Source organism: Primulina huaijiensis, chromosome 11, assembly GCF_012295235.1.
Source record: "Primulina huaijiensis isolate GDHJ02 chromosome 11, ASM1229523v2, whole genome shotgun sequence".
In the NCBI taxonomy this organism is placed as follows: Eukaryota; Viridiplantae; Streptophyta; class Magnoliopsida; order Lamiales; family Gesneriaceae; genus Primulina; species Primulina huaijiensis.
The window spans coordinates 1,552,796-1,569,691 of NC_133316.1; the positions used below are offsets into that span (position 1 = coordinate 1,552,796).

General features: G+C 42.3%; 1 protein-coding gene across 1 annotated transcript; it reads right to left on the reverse strand.

The window, feature by feature from the left end:
• Positions 1 to 10,627: 10,627 nt before the first annotated feature.
• Positions 10,628 to 13,189, reverse strand: LOC140987710 (uncharacterized). Its single transcript, XM_073456346.1, has 4 exons — positions 12,911 to 13,189; positions 12,152 to 12,781; positions 11,411 to 12,103; positions 10,628 to 10,633 (listed from the first exon to the last, which is right to left on the reverse strand). The coding sequence occupies exons 1-4, from the start codon at positions 13,187 to 13,189 to the stop codon at positions 10,628 to 10,630; spliced, it is 1,608 nt and encodes a 535-aa protein (XP_073312447.1).
• Between the last annotated feature and the right edge of the window lie 3,707 nt (positions 13,190 to 16,896).

Below are 16,896 nucleotides of genomic sequence, written 5' to 3' on the forward strand. Positions count from 1 at the left end.
TTTGCAACCCCCCAATCGTGCAATAATTATCATGGCTATTACAGCTACTCAAAGATTTACAAGTTTACTCGACCACACCAGCTTGCGCATTATGTGACAATCAATTTGCCATTCATCTTAACAGTAATCCAATTTTTCATTAGCGCACCAAACATATAGAAATTGATTGCCACTTTATCCGTATTAAAATCAAAGATGACGCGATAAAATTTTACCCATTCGATCGGATCTTTAGCTCGCAAACATGTTCAGAAACATGTTCAGAAAGAAATTTCCCCATCCCACGCCTGTATGTATATAAAAAGCACAATTGTATCTCAATCAGCTTCTGGTTTTTTTCAATAAATACACAGATTCATAATATGTAATGATCTTCAAGACAAATCCAAGCAAAAACATCGTATATTTGGGATAATGATGACCGTTCAATCTCCAGTATTCCCGATGCTTAATCTTCATTCACTCAGGTTCACTGTTTACATGATTGATTAAAGTATTCTTCCACGTGATTTTTCATGAGTAAATGTCTATTTGTGAGTGCAAATTGCAATCGATACGGACGGCCCAGATTACGATGTTGTTTACACGTTTTAATTGTTTTTATTTTTAAATTCGTTAGCTGGAATCGAAATATCGCCAAGATCGGAGTCACAATTTGAAATAGAGGTCTGATTTAAACGACTTTTAAATTCATTTGGCCTCCCTAGCTTTATTTGGTTTGCTCCCATGTCCTTGTAAGTTGTAAGATCAGATGTAATTGGATAAATGCGGCCACACAGGCTAGATAAGGAGAAATGTACGTGTAACATTGTGGGGGGATAATTTAGTGTGAGCCACCACGAGCAATTATGTGAGTATCACGATCGAAGAGGGTGGGATGATCGTCGGTGGGATGAGGTTGTACAGATAATGAACAGCTCTTGACAAGCTTTTAGGCGAAAAGAACATGAATGAACCGATCTTACACCGAAAGGAAAGAGATTCCAAAAATTTTTAGGTATGAGACTGTGCAGTTGAGGAATGATTAAAAAATTTGATATATATTACTCATATCAAGAAGGTGCATTTTCTTTTTGGGAGCTCATCACATAAGAACTATAAAGTTAATCGTGCTTGACTTGGGACAATTCTGAGATAAGTGACCACTGAGAAGTTTCCTAGGGTGCGTGCCAATGAGAAAATAAGTACACTGAAAATACTCGTCTTGATACAGTGAGGACATTCATCGAATCTAGAACGTTACAAATTATATTTTATTTTTAGTTGTTTGATAAATAATATATAAGTTGTGTAAAATTTATTAGTGTGAGGGGACATACAATAAATAATAAACAATATATAATTTATATAAATTTTAAAATATTGTACTACTTTGAATTGATCTAGCTTAATGTACTGCACATGATTTTTCAAAACTTATTCTATGCATGTATTTTCCTTATCCTATCCTATCAACTCCACTGCTCATGCATATATTAAAATTTTTCATTTTTTTTGTTTAAAGAATCATGCATAGAATTTCAGGGCTTACTTATTTTTAAATCAAATTCAGCTATAAATTTAAACAGATCAATGTGAAAATTATAATTATGGGTAGAGTAGACCTGTATTACTGATAAACTAATCAAATTATTTTTTTTAAAAAAATTGTACGCTCACGCATCGTATATGTTGTAATTAATATAAACTAGTGCACCAACGTACGCAGTACGTGTTTGTACAATATTTTGTATAATTCATTTGGTTTATATTTAAATGAAGATCAAAATTTAATTATAAAAAATAGTGAGGTATTACACTGTAATTTTGATATATGAATTAAAAAAATAAATAAATAAAAGAAAGAGAAAAAAAGATCAAAAAAATTGAACCTAAAACATGATGTTTAGGAAAAAAAGGCTCTATCCGCTTAGCTATATATATGACTTACATTAAAATTTTAACAATTTATTAATATATATATATATATAATTATTAAAACAGACCATGATACCAAAAATTAGTTACTTTAAGAGTTTCAAATTTAATAATTTAATATAAAATACTACAGAAATCATGTTATTATTCATCTTTTACATTTTCACAAATTTGGATTCTATGTAATTTAAAGAAAAATTATTTTACAGCTATGCCTAATAAATTAAAGAAAAGAAAACAATTTCGAGGGGCAAAAATGTGATTTCGCGTTGAAATCGGTTCACGCTTTTAATGGACCACGCCGAACAAATCGGCCGTGAATGGGCCCAACCCAATAACTTTAATTTCACTTACCGCAACAGCCTAGAAACGGTCCAGTCTGGTGGTTGCACAACTGTGCTCTCTCCCGTACAATAAATACTGTGTAACAATAAATGAATCTGCCTCTCACGTATTTTGTTTGAAAAGTATTAATTTAGTTAAAATATTTTATAAAATTAAATATCATATGAAATTTAGTAAAATCAGTTTTTTTTTATAATTATAAAATCAGTGCGCCCCTTTACGCAATTCATTTTCATTTGCGTGCTGGGCATGCAAGATTACCCGTTTTACGAAGGACGAACAATATATAGAAATTATTTTTAAAAAAAATGTAGATCGATTCTCTAAGCTCATGCATTAATATATTAAAATAACACAATTAAAACATGTAAAAATGACACATATCCATCATATTTATAAAAACACTATCAAATATTTTATTGTCTTCATCTATTGCATTTTTTCAGTAAATAATCTATTACATTTCAACTTTCAACATTTTACATAAAAAAATATATTACATTTCACTATGCTCAATTGAATTCACTCGTATTTTCTCACGTTGTTATTTTGGATATTCCCTCAGTTTCGGATTGGTATTTTTCATCATTTTTAATATGTTGTATTCGGCTAGTGACTTTTGACCAATCATTAACCAAAAAATTGGACTTTTTCAAAATTTTCGACTTTGAGTTAGAATATCTCTTATACAATGTATTTTCTCTAATACTAAAAGCTTACTTCACTGCAACTGTTGAAAAAGTCCGAATTTCTTTTGCCATTATTGACAAAATTGGATATATTTATGCTTTTTGCGACCACCATCGTAATATATCGAAAGTTTCCTCATTCACATCACTAAAATAAAAAATAGTAGTAAAATAATTCTTAAGTTCCTGACAAGAACTCGAGGATTCTCGTGGACGTTTCGTCTGTTCCCTTAATAAAAGCCGTGTTTTAGTAAGTTTAGAAGTAATATTACTAGCGGTATTAAATTGTGATTCATGTGAAAAAAGTCATCCACCATATTTGGTGTTATATTCATTATAAATATTATATAAATAGATTTTAATATTAAACAATATCAATTATATATTAAGAACCGTTTTTGTAATTGGGTCTAAAAAATCATAATATGATTTTTAACATTTCTTATAAACTATTTAATTTAAGTTTAGGATCTTGTTAGGATCAATTAATGTAGTTGGAGTGTTTAGAAGGGAGGTTGAATAAACACTTTGAATTTTTGAAATCTTTTTGCATATGAATGAGTTCTTTTATTGAACTGATTCTGAAATCTTGTTTGTCTATATAAATCAGTCAACTAACGATAGTGCGAAATTAGCCTGAAATATAGATGGAATACTTAGGCTGAGGCGCAATGAAAACTGAATAAACAATAGAATAGAACACATGGGTTTTTATGGATGTTCAAATACTTCAAATGCTCCTACGTCACTCTTTTTATCTCAAGGATAAATTTTTCACTAAAAGACTTTGATGTGTTAAACATATTGTAATAATCCATTTCATTTGGACTTATAGACTGTCAAACTGAAACTCTTAGTTTATCAACACTTTACAGTAGATAATTGAATAGCTTTAAAAAGTAGCCTGAATGCTACAAATAAATACAATGAAATGAGAGCTGAAGTGTGCGATTTATAAACTGGAAATTGCTTGAGAATGTATCGCAACTGATTGATGATTGTAGATAGTTCGTTCAATATTTTTCACCAACCTTCTTCAACTTAATCGATCAACTATAAATAGTCTTCGATTTCTACGGTCATATTGAATGCATTTAATCACTAATATCTGTTGAATCGTCTTTTAGTCCATGTAGGTAACTTTATCTAAAAGTGGTACGAAGTATCAAACTGTTCTGCTTTGGTACAGACTGTCATTTGTCGGCTGATACGACTAATGACGTGACTAACTGATCAGGAGTCAAATTGGTCGACAACTAATTTTTTAAGTGTGCGTTTGAGTATATTTTGTGGGATATATACATCAACTAGAAAGATTTGCACTTATAGAAAGACAATTTTCAAAAGATGATTTATCACTAAAACTAATAGAAAGTTGTTCATCCACACAAAATTTAGTTGTTTCTTCTCTAAATTTAGCTTCAAAAAATTTAAAAGTCGAGAATCGTCACCCAATTGAAAAAAGAAAGTCTGAATCTGAGTTTGAGAAGTATCAATACCAATTTCCACCGAATAATTTTTCTTGACATATCGCGTTAAAGTTCCATAACCATCTCTTTGTTGAAATTTATAAATTTTCAAACAATATTAGCATTTGACTTACATATCACCGGAGAGAAGCATCACATTTTCGAAATGTTTGGTGAAGATATCGGATGTCGAGTGAGGCACTATTTGAGTTTTGGTTTTAGACGCTGTCAAATTGCTCATATTTTCTTGCCTTTGATGATGATGTGTTTGTTGGGCCTATTGTTCTCGTTCTTGATGTTACTCATCTGGAAAATCAAGATCATAGTCGTCGACATTGAATGAAGGAAAATCGCGATGCTCAAACTCTGGTAGCATGATGTCATTTCTCTTTCCTTTGCCACCCCTATGAGTTGATCCGGCTCCGGCCATTTGTGATTGTATAAATATGAAATTGAAGTAATTATAAAATTAAATCAACAATCGACAATAACTCAATAATCGAGACTTAATATTTTAATAATGAAAAAATTGTGAATTAGAAATTGAAAGAAAATTGTACGAAAAAATGGAAAGCGGGTAAGGGGTATTTATAAGAGAAAGATTGAAAGAAAATAAAACTGCAATGATCGACCCATCAGTTTGGGTCCAAGTCGACGGTTGTATGTGGCCGTTGATTTCAAATGCAATAATAATAATAAATATTATTTTCTGGCCTGTCGGGCCGGATCCGTCCAACTAGATGGGTCACTAATTTTTTTACTCATAAACTGTAATTTTACTGCCTTAAGGCAGTTCCGGTCACAATTCCGAGTCAAACCCGTTGATGTGATCTCGCTGAAATGCGATGAGCCGGGTCGGGAGCTCCAACAGATCGAATCAACAATTTATAATGTTTGGAGAATTTGATTGAAGATAATGGCTTCAATAGCACCTGCAAACAAGAAAAGAACTCGTGAATGGGCGCCGGAGAAGTGTCCGACGTAGCCACTCCGATGCTTAAGTCAGCAGGTTGAAGATGAACACGAGCAATATTTGAGAGAAAATATGTATAATGCTTGAGAGTTCAAAGATTTCAGAGTCTGTAGATGACATTAATACATGCTATTTATAGTAGAAAATGAAGTAGGTACCTCGATTCTAGTGCCACCTACTAAATATGGCAAGTCGGTTGCCCATACTCTAGCTTCTGATGACTTCTAGGACACTCCAAACCCAAGTTGTTCTGACAGATTAGACGGCTTGTGTCAATCATACTCGAGTGTAGTTCAATTCTCGAGGTGGCTGGCTCGGGTGGTTGATTACCCGGGTGCTTGTATAAGAGCCCGGGCTATGATGGCTGCCCGGGTGATGGCGTGAGAGATCGAGCTGACCGGGCTGTTCGGAGAATGCTCGAGAAATGTAGTGCTCGGGCTCTTGATGGTACCTGGGTCACCAATGACCCGGATCCTTATGGGGGTATCACCACCCATCCCTAAAATAGTCGGGCTAGAGCTTGACTCGCTGTCCCGGTCAGTCCTATCTGTACTTTTGTTGGAACATCATTTGGAGTGTAAGAGTATCGGGGGCTTCAAACATCCCGCAGATGAAATGGAGGGTATCATTTATGACTCATGCGTTTAGCACTAACTTCCTGCCGAAAAATCGTTTCGTATTCCGAGAATCAGATAAGTCTGACACATCGATATGCGTACACGTCCCTTCACATACCTGTTACAATTTCCTAGACTCATTATGATCGTCCGATTTGATCTGGATCAACGGTGGAGATTGATTCCTTCTCCTTATATATAGTAATCCTTAATAGCAAATAATTATATGAGAAGTGTAATGACAGGTCCAAGTAGTTCAAGGACTCTTGACATGTCTGAAGATTTCGGGGAATCTGCCTTGGAGGCTCGAAAGACTACAATGGAGGATGAAGTCTTTCATAAAATTCTTTGCTACTGGGAAGAGTTTCAGGGGCTGAAGCTTCTTTACGAAACGAGAGAAGCTACTACTCCCAGATTAGTAGCAAAAATGGCAAAATTTCGGGAATATTTGCACATATCCGAGTGGTCAGACATCTTTACTGATGGACATGTCTTCCAGCTAATGCTTCGGAAAGAGAGGAGAATTCTCCATCAGATTGCTGGTTCTGACAGCTTCCTCAAGACTTCCACCGGAGTTCTAACCAGTTGGTTGAGGAAATGGGAGGCTGCTGTAGAAGAGGAATATTTTGATGTAATCCGTGCTAATTCCTTTTAATAAAAAAAAAAACGCTTCTTTGTTGATTTTTTTTTTTACTCTGCTGCAAGAATCTAACTTCATCAGTCGATATGTATATCACGAACTGAATATAATAACTGTCATAAGACTAACTGATAATAACTGATGAATGACAAACGGACATGCCAGCACCTAATATCACCCCTGTTTAAAATAAAGTATCGGGGTCTCATATCCCCCGGTGCTTATCATAAAATGCCAGGGCCTCATATCTCCCGGGCTTATCATAAAGTGCCGGGGCCTCATATCTCTCGGGCTATTGGTGAGGTGTCATAATGACGCGTGCCCTTCCATACCAACGATCAGGAACGTTTCGCATTCCGAGGAGTCGATAAGTCTGACACCTTAATAATTGTGTGTGTCCCTTCGTATACCCGCACAATTTTCGAGGTGCATCCTGATCGTTCATGTGTGTTTGGATCAACGGCCGATATCCGTTCCCCCCGTCTATATATATTAGGCCTCCTGTTTTCGTCAAAACACTTACAAATTTAAAATCTCGGCGAAGCCCTTGCGAATTTTTTCCTTGAAGCTCCTCCACGCAAAAAACACTTAGCTCCGACGATCCTCCACCGTCTTCCTCCCAAAAAAACTTGTAAGTCTCTCCTTCGTAATATGTCTAATTCTACTTCCTCTACCTCTGGAGCTAATGTGCGGGGCTTTCCTAGCGACGAATCCACCGCACTGCGCTCTGACTTCCCTCCGTCTCCCCCTCGCCGTTCTATCACTCATCCTTCTAAAAAACAAAAAACCCTTCTAACCAAACCCTCCTCTTCAAAACCCTCCTCCTCGGGCACTTCCCGAGCTCCAAGAAAGGACAAGGGTAAGGGAAAAGCTCGGGTTTCTGACCGCCCTTCTTCTGAGGTCCCGGGAGTTCCTTGGTTCTCCTCAATGAGCAGCACTTTGCGCTCGGGGGCGGACGAGGAACTCCGTACCCTAGGAGTTATTCCCTCTTCCTTTCCTATTATTATACCCGGACCCTCTGATCGGGCAGATAGCCCTCCTCCCGGGTATACTACTTTCTTCCGGGACCAAATCAAGAATGGTCTTCGCTTCCCCATCCCTTCTTTTTACATCGAGGTCGCCAAATTCTTTGGGGTGCCTGTCAATCAATTTCATCCCAACTCTTTTCGGATTATGGCCTCGGCCTTTGTCCTTTTTCGTATGTATAACCTTGTTATTAACCCCCTTATTCTTCATTACTATTTTACCTGTAGGCTAGGTGATAATGCATTTTCTCTTTCTGACCGGTTTAACGCCCGGTTCCTTGATGACATTCCTTCTTCCCAGAAAGGATGGAAAGGAAGATACTTTTTTATACAACTCCCATCCTCTCTTTCCTGTTTAACAGGATTTCTTCCCTTCCTTCCTCCCCAGCCTGCCCTTCCCCGAGCTTACAAATTCGAGGAATTTTACATCCGAAGTCAAGACGTGGTGGAGGGTCAAAAATTCTCTTCCTCCTCCCTTATTTCCCAGGAGCACTTGATTACCTATGGGTTGAGCGTCCGGGCTGAAGACCCAATAGATCGTGCAATTAACGAGGTGGCTGGCTCGGACCCTCAACCCGGTAACTTTCTAATTCCTGTCTTCTTAGTTTGTTATTCATCTGTACTTTATAATCTCTACTAATCCTTTCTCTTATTGCGCAGATTTCTCCAAAATGCAAGAGGCTTTTCTCCAGAAGTGGGAAGAGGAAAGGGTTGCCAAGGAGAAGAAATTGACAGCCCGGAAGGCTGCCCGTGAGAAGAAACAAGCTGAGGCGGAAGCAGCCCGGCAAGCTGAGCTGAACCGGGTGGAAGCCCAGCAAGAAGAGATGACCCAGGATTTATCCCGAGAAGACCCCGAAGACCACATTCCCCTCGTCCGGAGGAAGCGAAAGGCTGTCACAAGCCCGGAGCGGATTCTGGGTGAATCTAACCGGGAAGGAGGGCAAAGTTCGTCAACCACTCCTCCCCAGCGTCAACCCACAGAGGAGCCTCCCCAAGAGCCTCTTCTGACCGATCAACCCACCTGGCCCAACATCTTCCTGGAGGGAGCTTCTTCAACAGGCATTCGGCGCTTAAAACATATGCTCACTCCTGAAGAAGAGGCCTTTTTGAAGAATCCTGGGCCTGATGCTCGGTTTCTTGAGGGATCCAACCGATTCCTATCTGTAAGTCTTTTCTTTATTCTTTTTTTCCTTCATTTCTCCTTTCTTTTATTAACTTGCTTCGTACAGGCTGCCCAAATGATGATCTCGGCCTTCGAAGAAGTGGCGGCGGTGGCTACCAAGAAAGGTCAACAAACCCGGGCTGCTCAAGAAATCCAAGATCAACTGCAAGGAGAGCTTGCCCGGGCTAAAAGCCTTCACGAAGAGGAAATCGCCATCCTAAAAGCTTCCTTGGAGTCGGCTCACACGGCACTAGACAAGTCTCGGGAGGACCTCAATGAAGCTGTCATTCGGGAGGAGAATCTGCGAGGTGTCCTGTCTGTCTTGGAGTCGAGAAACCATTCTCTATCCGAGCATATAGAAGTTCAACAATCCCGGGAAGAGAAGGCCGAGAATGCTTTGTCCCTGGCGGAGCATAATAAGGATAAGTGGCAAGCTTCCTTCCTTCAATCTCCTGAGTTTAAGAAAGCCGTGGTAGATAAGGCTTACCCTCTTTTCAAGACCGGTTTCGACAAGTGCCGGGAATAATTTGAGGGAGCTGGACTCTTACCCCAGGATAAGGAAAATTTTCCTGATTTTGGCCTGGCCATTGCATCCCTTCCCAATGATGGTGAGGAGGAGAAGGAGGAAAACCAGGAAGACAAGCCAGGATCCGACCATATTGATATAGACTAGGGTTGTATTTTCTTTTTTCTTTATTTCTGTAATTCCTGTCCTCGGATTTTTAATGAACAAATTCTTTCCTTCAATAGTGTCTCGATTAATCTTTCAATATCCAAGTAATACCGTTGTTTCTATGTAAACATCCAGAAAATATTTCAAGTGTTGATAACTAACCGGGACTTCTTAGTAAACAATTGAGGTAAGAAAAACACATATTTTCGTAACGAATGAATGTCCCTAGCGTGGATCCTGTCAGGTTAGGAATGATCAGGGCGGATTAACCCTTGAGCCGGGGAACAAGGCCCGGGACTTGTGAATGGTCGAGGTGTGGTTACCCGAGCCAGGGTGTAGTGGCCTGGGCGGCGGAGCCTTGGGCCGGGGAACATGTCCCGGGACTTGTAAATGGTCGAGGTGTGGTTCCCCGAGCCAGGGTGTAGGGGCCTGGGCTTTTAGAACCAAGGTGCGGAGCCTTGGGCCGGGGAACATGTCCCGGGACTTGTAAATGGTCGAGGTGTGGTTCCCCGAGCTAGGGTGTAGTGCCCTAGGCTTTTAGAAACAAGGTGCGGAGCCTTGGGCCGGGGAACATGTCCCGGGACTTGTGAATGGGTGCGGTGTGGTTCCCCGAGCTAGGGTGTAGTGCCCTGGGCTTTTAGAACCAAGATGTTAACCCTTGAGCCGGGGAACATGTCCCGGGACTTGTGAATGGTCGAGGTGTGGTTCCGCGAGCTAGGGGGTAGTGCCCTGGGCTTTTAGGACCAAGATGTTAACCCTTGCGCCGGGGAACATGTCCCGGGACGTGTGAATGGTCGAGGTGTGGTGCCCCGAGCTAGGGTGTAGTGGCCTGGGCTGCGGAGCCTTGGGCCGGGGAACCTGTCCCGGGACTTGTGAAAGGTCGAGGTGCGGTTCCCCGAGCTAGGGTGTAGTGCCCTAGGCTTTTAGAATCAAGCTGCGGAGCCTTGGGCCGGGGGACCGGTCCCGGCACTTGTGAACGGTCGAGGTGGGTTTCCCCGGGCTAGGGTGTAGTGCCCTGGGCTGTTAGACTGGTTCTTCCCGAGTCTGAGATTCGACAAATAATATAATACTTCTCTGTGAGAAAAACAGATTTTTCATTATATTTTCAACCAATCAATTACATCTGTTAAGAATAGTACTGATTCAAATTAAATACATTCCAAGGCCTTTTTAGAGAGCGTCCTTGCGTGTCTTCTAAATAAAAAGATCCCGAGCTAACCGTCCGGGTAATTTTATAAGGTCCTTCCCACCGAGCTTCTAGTTTCCCAACATCCCCGGCAGGATTAACTTTTTTCATGACTAAATCCCCTATTTGAAAATCTCGAACGCGGACCCTTTTATTGTATGATTTCATGACCCGACCTCGATATGCTTCCATTCGAATTATTGCTCGATCTCTTCTCTCTTCTACCAAATCCAATTCCATGGCCCGACTTTGATCATTGCTGTCTGGGTAAGATTCTACCCGGGGAGAAGTTTGCCCAATTTCAACAGGAAGAACAGCTTCAGAACCATATACCAAGCTGAAGGGAGTTTCTTGAGTAGGTGATCGGGGAGTAGTTCTGTACGCCCAGAGAACACTGGGTAATTCTTCCACCCAGTCTTTTCCCTTGCCTTGTAGCCTGGTTTTCAATGCTTGTACAATAATTCTGTTAATAACTTCTGTTTGACCATTAGCTTGAGGGTAGGCAACAGAAGTAAAAGACTGAGTGATTTTCATTTCATGACACCAAGATGTAATTCCTTTGCCCTGAAATTGTCTGCCATTATCTGAGATTAGTCTTCTGGGCACTCCAAATCGGCACACAATGTTCTTCCACAAAAATTTCAATACTTCCTGTTCAGTGATTTTAGCCAATGGCTCGGCTTCTACCCATTTGGAAAAGTAATCCACAGCCACCAGCAAGAACTTCTTTTGAGCCCGGGCAGTTGGGAAAGGGCCCACAATATCCATGCCCCATTGATCAAAGGGGCAAGGTGCCCAGATAGGCTTCATAGGAGTGGTCGGGCTGTGCTGAAAGTTTGAATGATGTTGACATCCTTCACAAGCCTGGACCACTCGAGTAGAATCTTGGCTAAGAGTTGGCCACCAGAACCCCGCGAGCATCGTCTTCCGGGTCAAAGCTGTTCCTCCGAGATGCTCAGCACAACACCCTTCATGAATTTCCCGAAGGACGTAATCCACCTCTCCCCCAGATAAGCATTTTAATAAAGGTCCCTGGAATGATCTTCTGTACAAGACATTATTCAAGAGAACAAACCTGGGAGCTTGTCTCTTGATTTTCTGAGCCTGGATTTTGTCTTCTGGTAATTCTCCTACTGTAATGAATTTGATCAAGGATGTCATCCAGGAGTCCTCTGGTGCTGGCAATGCCTCTTCATCTGTGGAGAGGATTAAACGAGAAACATGTAACACTTCCCGGGTGCTGACCTCAGATAAAGAAGCAGCCATTTTTGCCAGAGCATCCACCTCTCCATTCTCCTCCCGGGGTATTTGTTCAATACCCCAATCCACAAAGGTCTTCGCCTGGGTTTTTATGAGCTGTAAGTATTTTAGCATCCTGTCATCCTTGGCCTCATAAACACCCTTTATCTGTTGAGTGATTAGTTACGAATCGGAATAGAGGATAACCCGGGAAACCCCGATCTCCTGTGCTGCTCGGATACAAGCGAGGACGGCTTCATATTCGGCCTCGTTATTAGTTACTCGGGAATCAATTCTCACTGCTAATTTAAACCTCTCTCCTGTGAGGGATACTATCACAACACCTACTCCACACCCCGCAAGGCTAGATGCCCCATCCACGAACACTCTCCATACTTCTTCTTCATCGAGCTGGGCCATCTCGGATAAAAAATCTGACAAAGCTTGTGCTTTGATGGCCACCCGGGGTTTGTACTCAATATCATACTCCCCTAACTCCACCGCCCACTTAATCATACGCCCGGCCACCTCTGAGTGAGTCATAATTCTCCCCAAAGGGCTATTAGTGAGTACTACGATCTGATGAGACAAGAAGTATGGTCGCAGCTTCCGGGCGGTCACGACCAAGGCCAGGGCAATCTTTTCTACTTCGCTGTATCGGAGCTCGGGGCCTCTCAGAGCGTGACTGACATAATACACAGGCTTTTGGTCAGAACCTTCTTCTTTTATTAACACTGAACTGACAGCGTACTCCGTAGTGGAGAGGTAAACAAACAATTTTTCCCCGGGCTCAGGCTTTACCAACATCGGGAGTTCAGCAAGATGAATCTTCAAATCCTGGAAGGCCTGTTCACATTTTTCATCCCACCCAAATTGCTGGGCCTTCCTAAGGACTTGAAAGAAAGGATAACTCCTGTGTGCTGATCGGGAAATAAATCGAGAGAGGGAAGCAATCCTCCCGGTCAGCTTTTGTACCTCTTTGACAGATCGAGGAGATGGCATGCACAGCACGAATTTGACTTTCTCCTGATTCACCTCAATCCCCCGATCTGTTACTACGAATCCCAAGAATTTGCCACTTCTTACGCCAAAAATGCACTTGGCCGGGTTGAGTTTGATCCCGTAATGTATGAGAGTGGCGAAAGTTTCTTCTAGATCAACAATAAAGCTGGCAACCTCCATGGTCTTGCCCAGGATATCATCCACATAGACTTCCACGTTTCGTCCCAGCTGCTTCTCGAAGACTTTGTTCATCAAACGCTGGTAAGTAGCTCCTGCATTCTTTAACCCGAAAGGCATTACAATAGAACAAAATGTACCTCCCGAGGTGATGAAGTTGGCTTTATCCTGATCACTCTTGGCCAGGGAGATTTGATGATACCCCTGGTATGCGTCCATGAAACTCAGTAATTCGAAGCCCGAGGTGGAATCGACCAATTGATCAATACGAGGCAGAGGATAATGATCCTTGGGACAAGCCTTATTGAGATCGCGGAAGTCTACACACATGCGCCACTTCTCGGTAGATTTAGGTACTAATACCACATTCGAGAGTCATGTAGGGAATTGAATTTCTCGAATGTGACCGGCTTTCAGAAGCTCTTTTACTTGCTCATCAATAATTCTGTCTTTTTCAGGACCAAAGTGTCTCTTTTTTTGCTTTATTGGGTGAGATCCAGGGAGGATATTCAGTTGGTGCTCCGATATCAGGAGAGAGATCCCCGTCAACTCCTGTTGGGACCAGGCAAACGCATGAATATTAACTTTTAAACAGTCAATCAGACTAACCCGGGTGGATGCACTGAGGTCCCGAGCCACTCGAATTTGCTGGCCTGGTCCGACTTCTACCATTTCCTGCTCCTCCTCTGCGACAAAATGCACCTCTCCTTTCTCCACCACTCTTCCTCCTACTTCATCCATTCTAGCTTTCTTCCCTTCCCTCTTGGATTTGCTCTGGTCCGCCCGTACTGCTTCCACATAGCATTTTCGGGAAGAAGGCTGATCTCCCCGGACTTCTCCTACCCGAGCTCCCACCGGAAACTTTATCTTTTGGTGGTAGGTAGATGCCACAGCCCTTAGCTATTTCATGGCCGGCCTCCCTAATATGATGTTATAAGATGATGGGGAGTCCACCACGGTGAAAGAGGTCATCACCGTTTTCTTGAGATCCTGGGAGCCCAGGGTTAGTGGTAAGACAATCTCCCCTTCCGGGTAAACCACATGGCCAGCAAAGCCAAAGAGGGCAGTTTCCACGGCTTCCAAATGATAACCCTGCAAGTCCATCTACACAAAGGCATCTTTAAAAATTACATTTACAGAACTACCCGAGTCAACAAAGACTCTCAGAATGCCATAATTTGCCACCCGGGCTTGGATAACCAGGGCATCATTGTGGGGGTAGATTCACCCCCTTCAAATCCTTTGGGCCAAAACTGATGACCGCCTCACTCTTCCTCATTCGCTTTACCTCCATACACTCCTTCCTACTCCTCGACTTCTTTGCCCGGTTGGAGTCTCCGTCAGTAGAGCCTCCTGATATAATTTTTATCAATCCCGTAGCAGGGGGTGAATTCTTTTTGTCTCAAGCTCGGGCTCTCTTCTCCTCACGGGCTCTCCTCTCGGTACATTCCTCATACCTCTTCCCCGAGCGTTGGACCCTGGCTGTGAAGATGTCCATGGCAATCTCGGCCTCTTCTTGGCTTGACTTTGCTCCGGGGCAGAAGGGGAGGAATAGTTTTCCTTCAATGTTTTTCACTCCTCGGTGTTGTCATAACACACCCTATGGAGAGTACAAAATCCTCTTCTCTCAGGCCGGGATAATTGATGGTCCGGGGCCAGATCCCTACTGCACTCCTGGACCTCTCTGTCTCGGATAATCTTAAGAGGCACGTGGTGAGAGAAGTGCCCTGGATTATTCCTTCTCTGTCCTTTCTCCTCGGGCTTGGCTACCCGGTCTCCTCTTTCTTTTCTCACGACTTCCCTCTTCTGCTTCTGGGCTTCCTCCATGTTGATGTATTTTTCTGCCCGGGATAATAAGTCCTCGAACTCCCCAGGCACTTTTTTGGTCAACAACTTGAAAAATTCACCCTCCCTCAAGCCTTGTGTGCATGCCGTAGTTTTTGTTTCAGTGGCGCAGGTAGGTACATCCAAAGCCACTCTATTAAATCTTTTGATATAAGCCCTCAAACTTTCATCCGGGCTTTGCTTAACTTCGAAAAGACTAAAAGCAGTCTTGTTGTATTTCTTGCTACTACTGAAGTGGTGTAGGAACACCTTCTGGAAGTCTTTAAATGAATTAATACTCTGAGGGGCCAGTCCCTCAAACCACCTTTGAGCTGAGTCCACCAAAGTGGTGAGGAACACCTTACACTTGATTCAATCTGTGTAGCAGTGTAACATGGCCATGTTTTCAAACCTGGCTACGTGCTCCTCAGGATCCGCATTGCCATCGTAATCTTTTACTTTGGCGGATTTGAAGTTCCCGGGAAGAGGTTCTCGGACAATGATATCAGCAAATGGGCAACCCTTAGTAATCGCCCGAGAAATACTACAGCTCTCCAACTGCCCTTCTAGAACTTTCATTTTCTGTCTTAGTTCCAATAGCTCCTCAGCCACGGTAGGCGATTTGGATCCAGCACTAGACTCCTCATCCTCTCCTCTCACTTCCTCCTCCTTCAACTCTTGCTCTTGCTCCTGCTCATTGATTTGCCACTCTCCGGGTGGTGTAACTTGATGAGAAGTTTCTCTCCTGGCCACAGCCTTCTCCACCGCTTCGGAGATTATTCTAGCCAACTCCTCCGGGGTCATGGTAATAAGATTGGGTCCTGTGGGAGGAACACCATCACCGTGCCCCGAAGTACGGGCATTATCCCCATGAGCCAGGGAATTTTCTTGGTTAGTTCTTCGAGTATGAGCCATATCAACGCCTTAGTCTCAATTTCCCACAGACGGCGCCAATGATGTGATCTCGCTGAAATGCGATGAGTCGGGTCGGGAGCTCCAACGGATCGAATCAACAATTTATAATGTTTGGAGAATTTGATTGAAGATAATGGCTTCAACAGCACCTGCAAACAAGAAAAGAACTCGTGAATGGGCGCCGGAGAAGTGTCCGGCGTAGCCACTCCGATGCTTAAGTCAGCAGGTTGAAGATGAACACGAGCAATATTTGGGAGAAAATATGTATAATGCTTGAGAGTTCAAAGATTTCAGAGTCTGTAGATGACATTAATATCTGTTATTTATAGTAGAAAATGAAGTAGGTACCTCGATTCTAGTGCCCCCTACTAAGTATGGCAAGTCGGTTGCCCATACTCTAGCTTCTGATGACTTCTAGGACACTCCAAACCCAAGTTGTTCTGACAGATTAGACGGCCTGTGTCAATCATACTCGAGTGTAGTTCAATTCTCGAGGTGGCTGGCTCGGGTGGTTGATTACCCGGGTGCTTGTATAAGAGCCCGGGCTATGATGGCTGCCCGGGTGATGGCGTGAGAGATCGGGCTGTTCGGAGAATGCTCGAGAAATGTAGTGCTCGGGCTCTTGATGGTACCCGGGTCACCAATGACCCGGATACTTATGGGGGTATCACCCGTTGACCCAGTTAACTAGCCTATCGATCAAGGGACCGTTCCAGTTTGGGTCTGGGTCAGAACCGACCAAGGGCCAAGTCTATATGTTGTTTCATTCGATAAAATCATTGAAGAAAAACTTACGAATATATATTTGGCCAATGGCCATACACTCTTCTACGCACAATCCCTCTCCCAAGTCACATTTTTCTTCCTTTGCGCCTGTCTGGTTCCANAATTTCAGGCTCAGTGTAATTTAAAACCTGCGTCTGGACTAGTGACACTTGCTGGAAGCGGACCCTAAAATTTCCCGTGAGTATCAGAATCATTCACATTGATTAAGAATTATCCCAATTAATTTAGTAATCAAGAGAAATTCTTCATAAAGTATT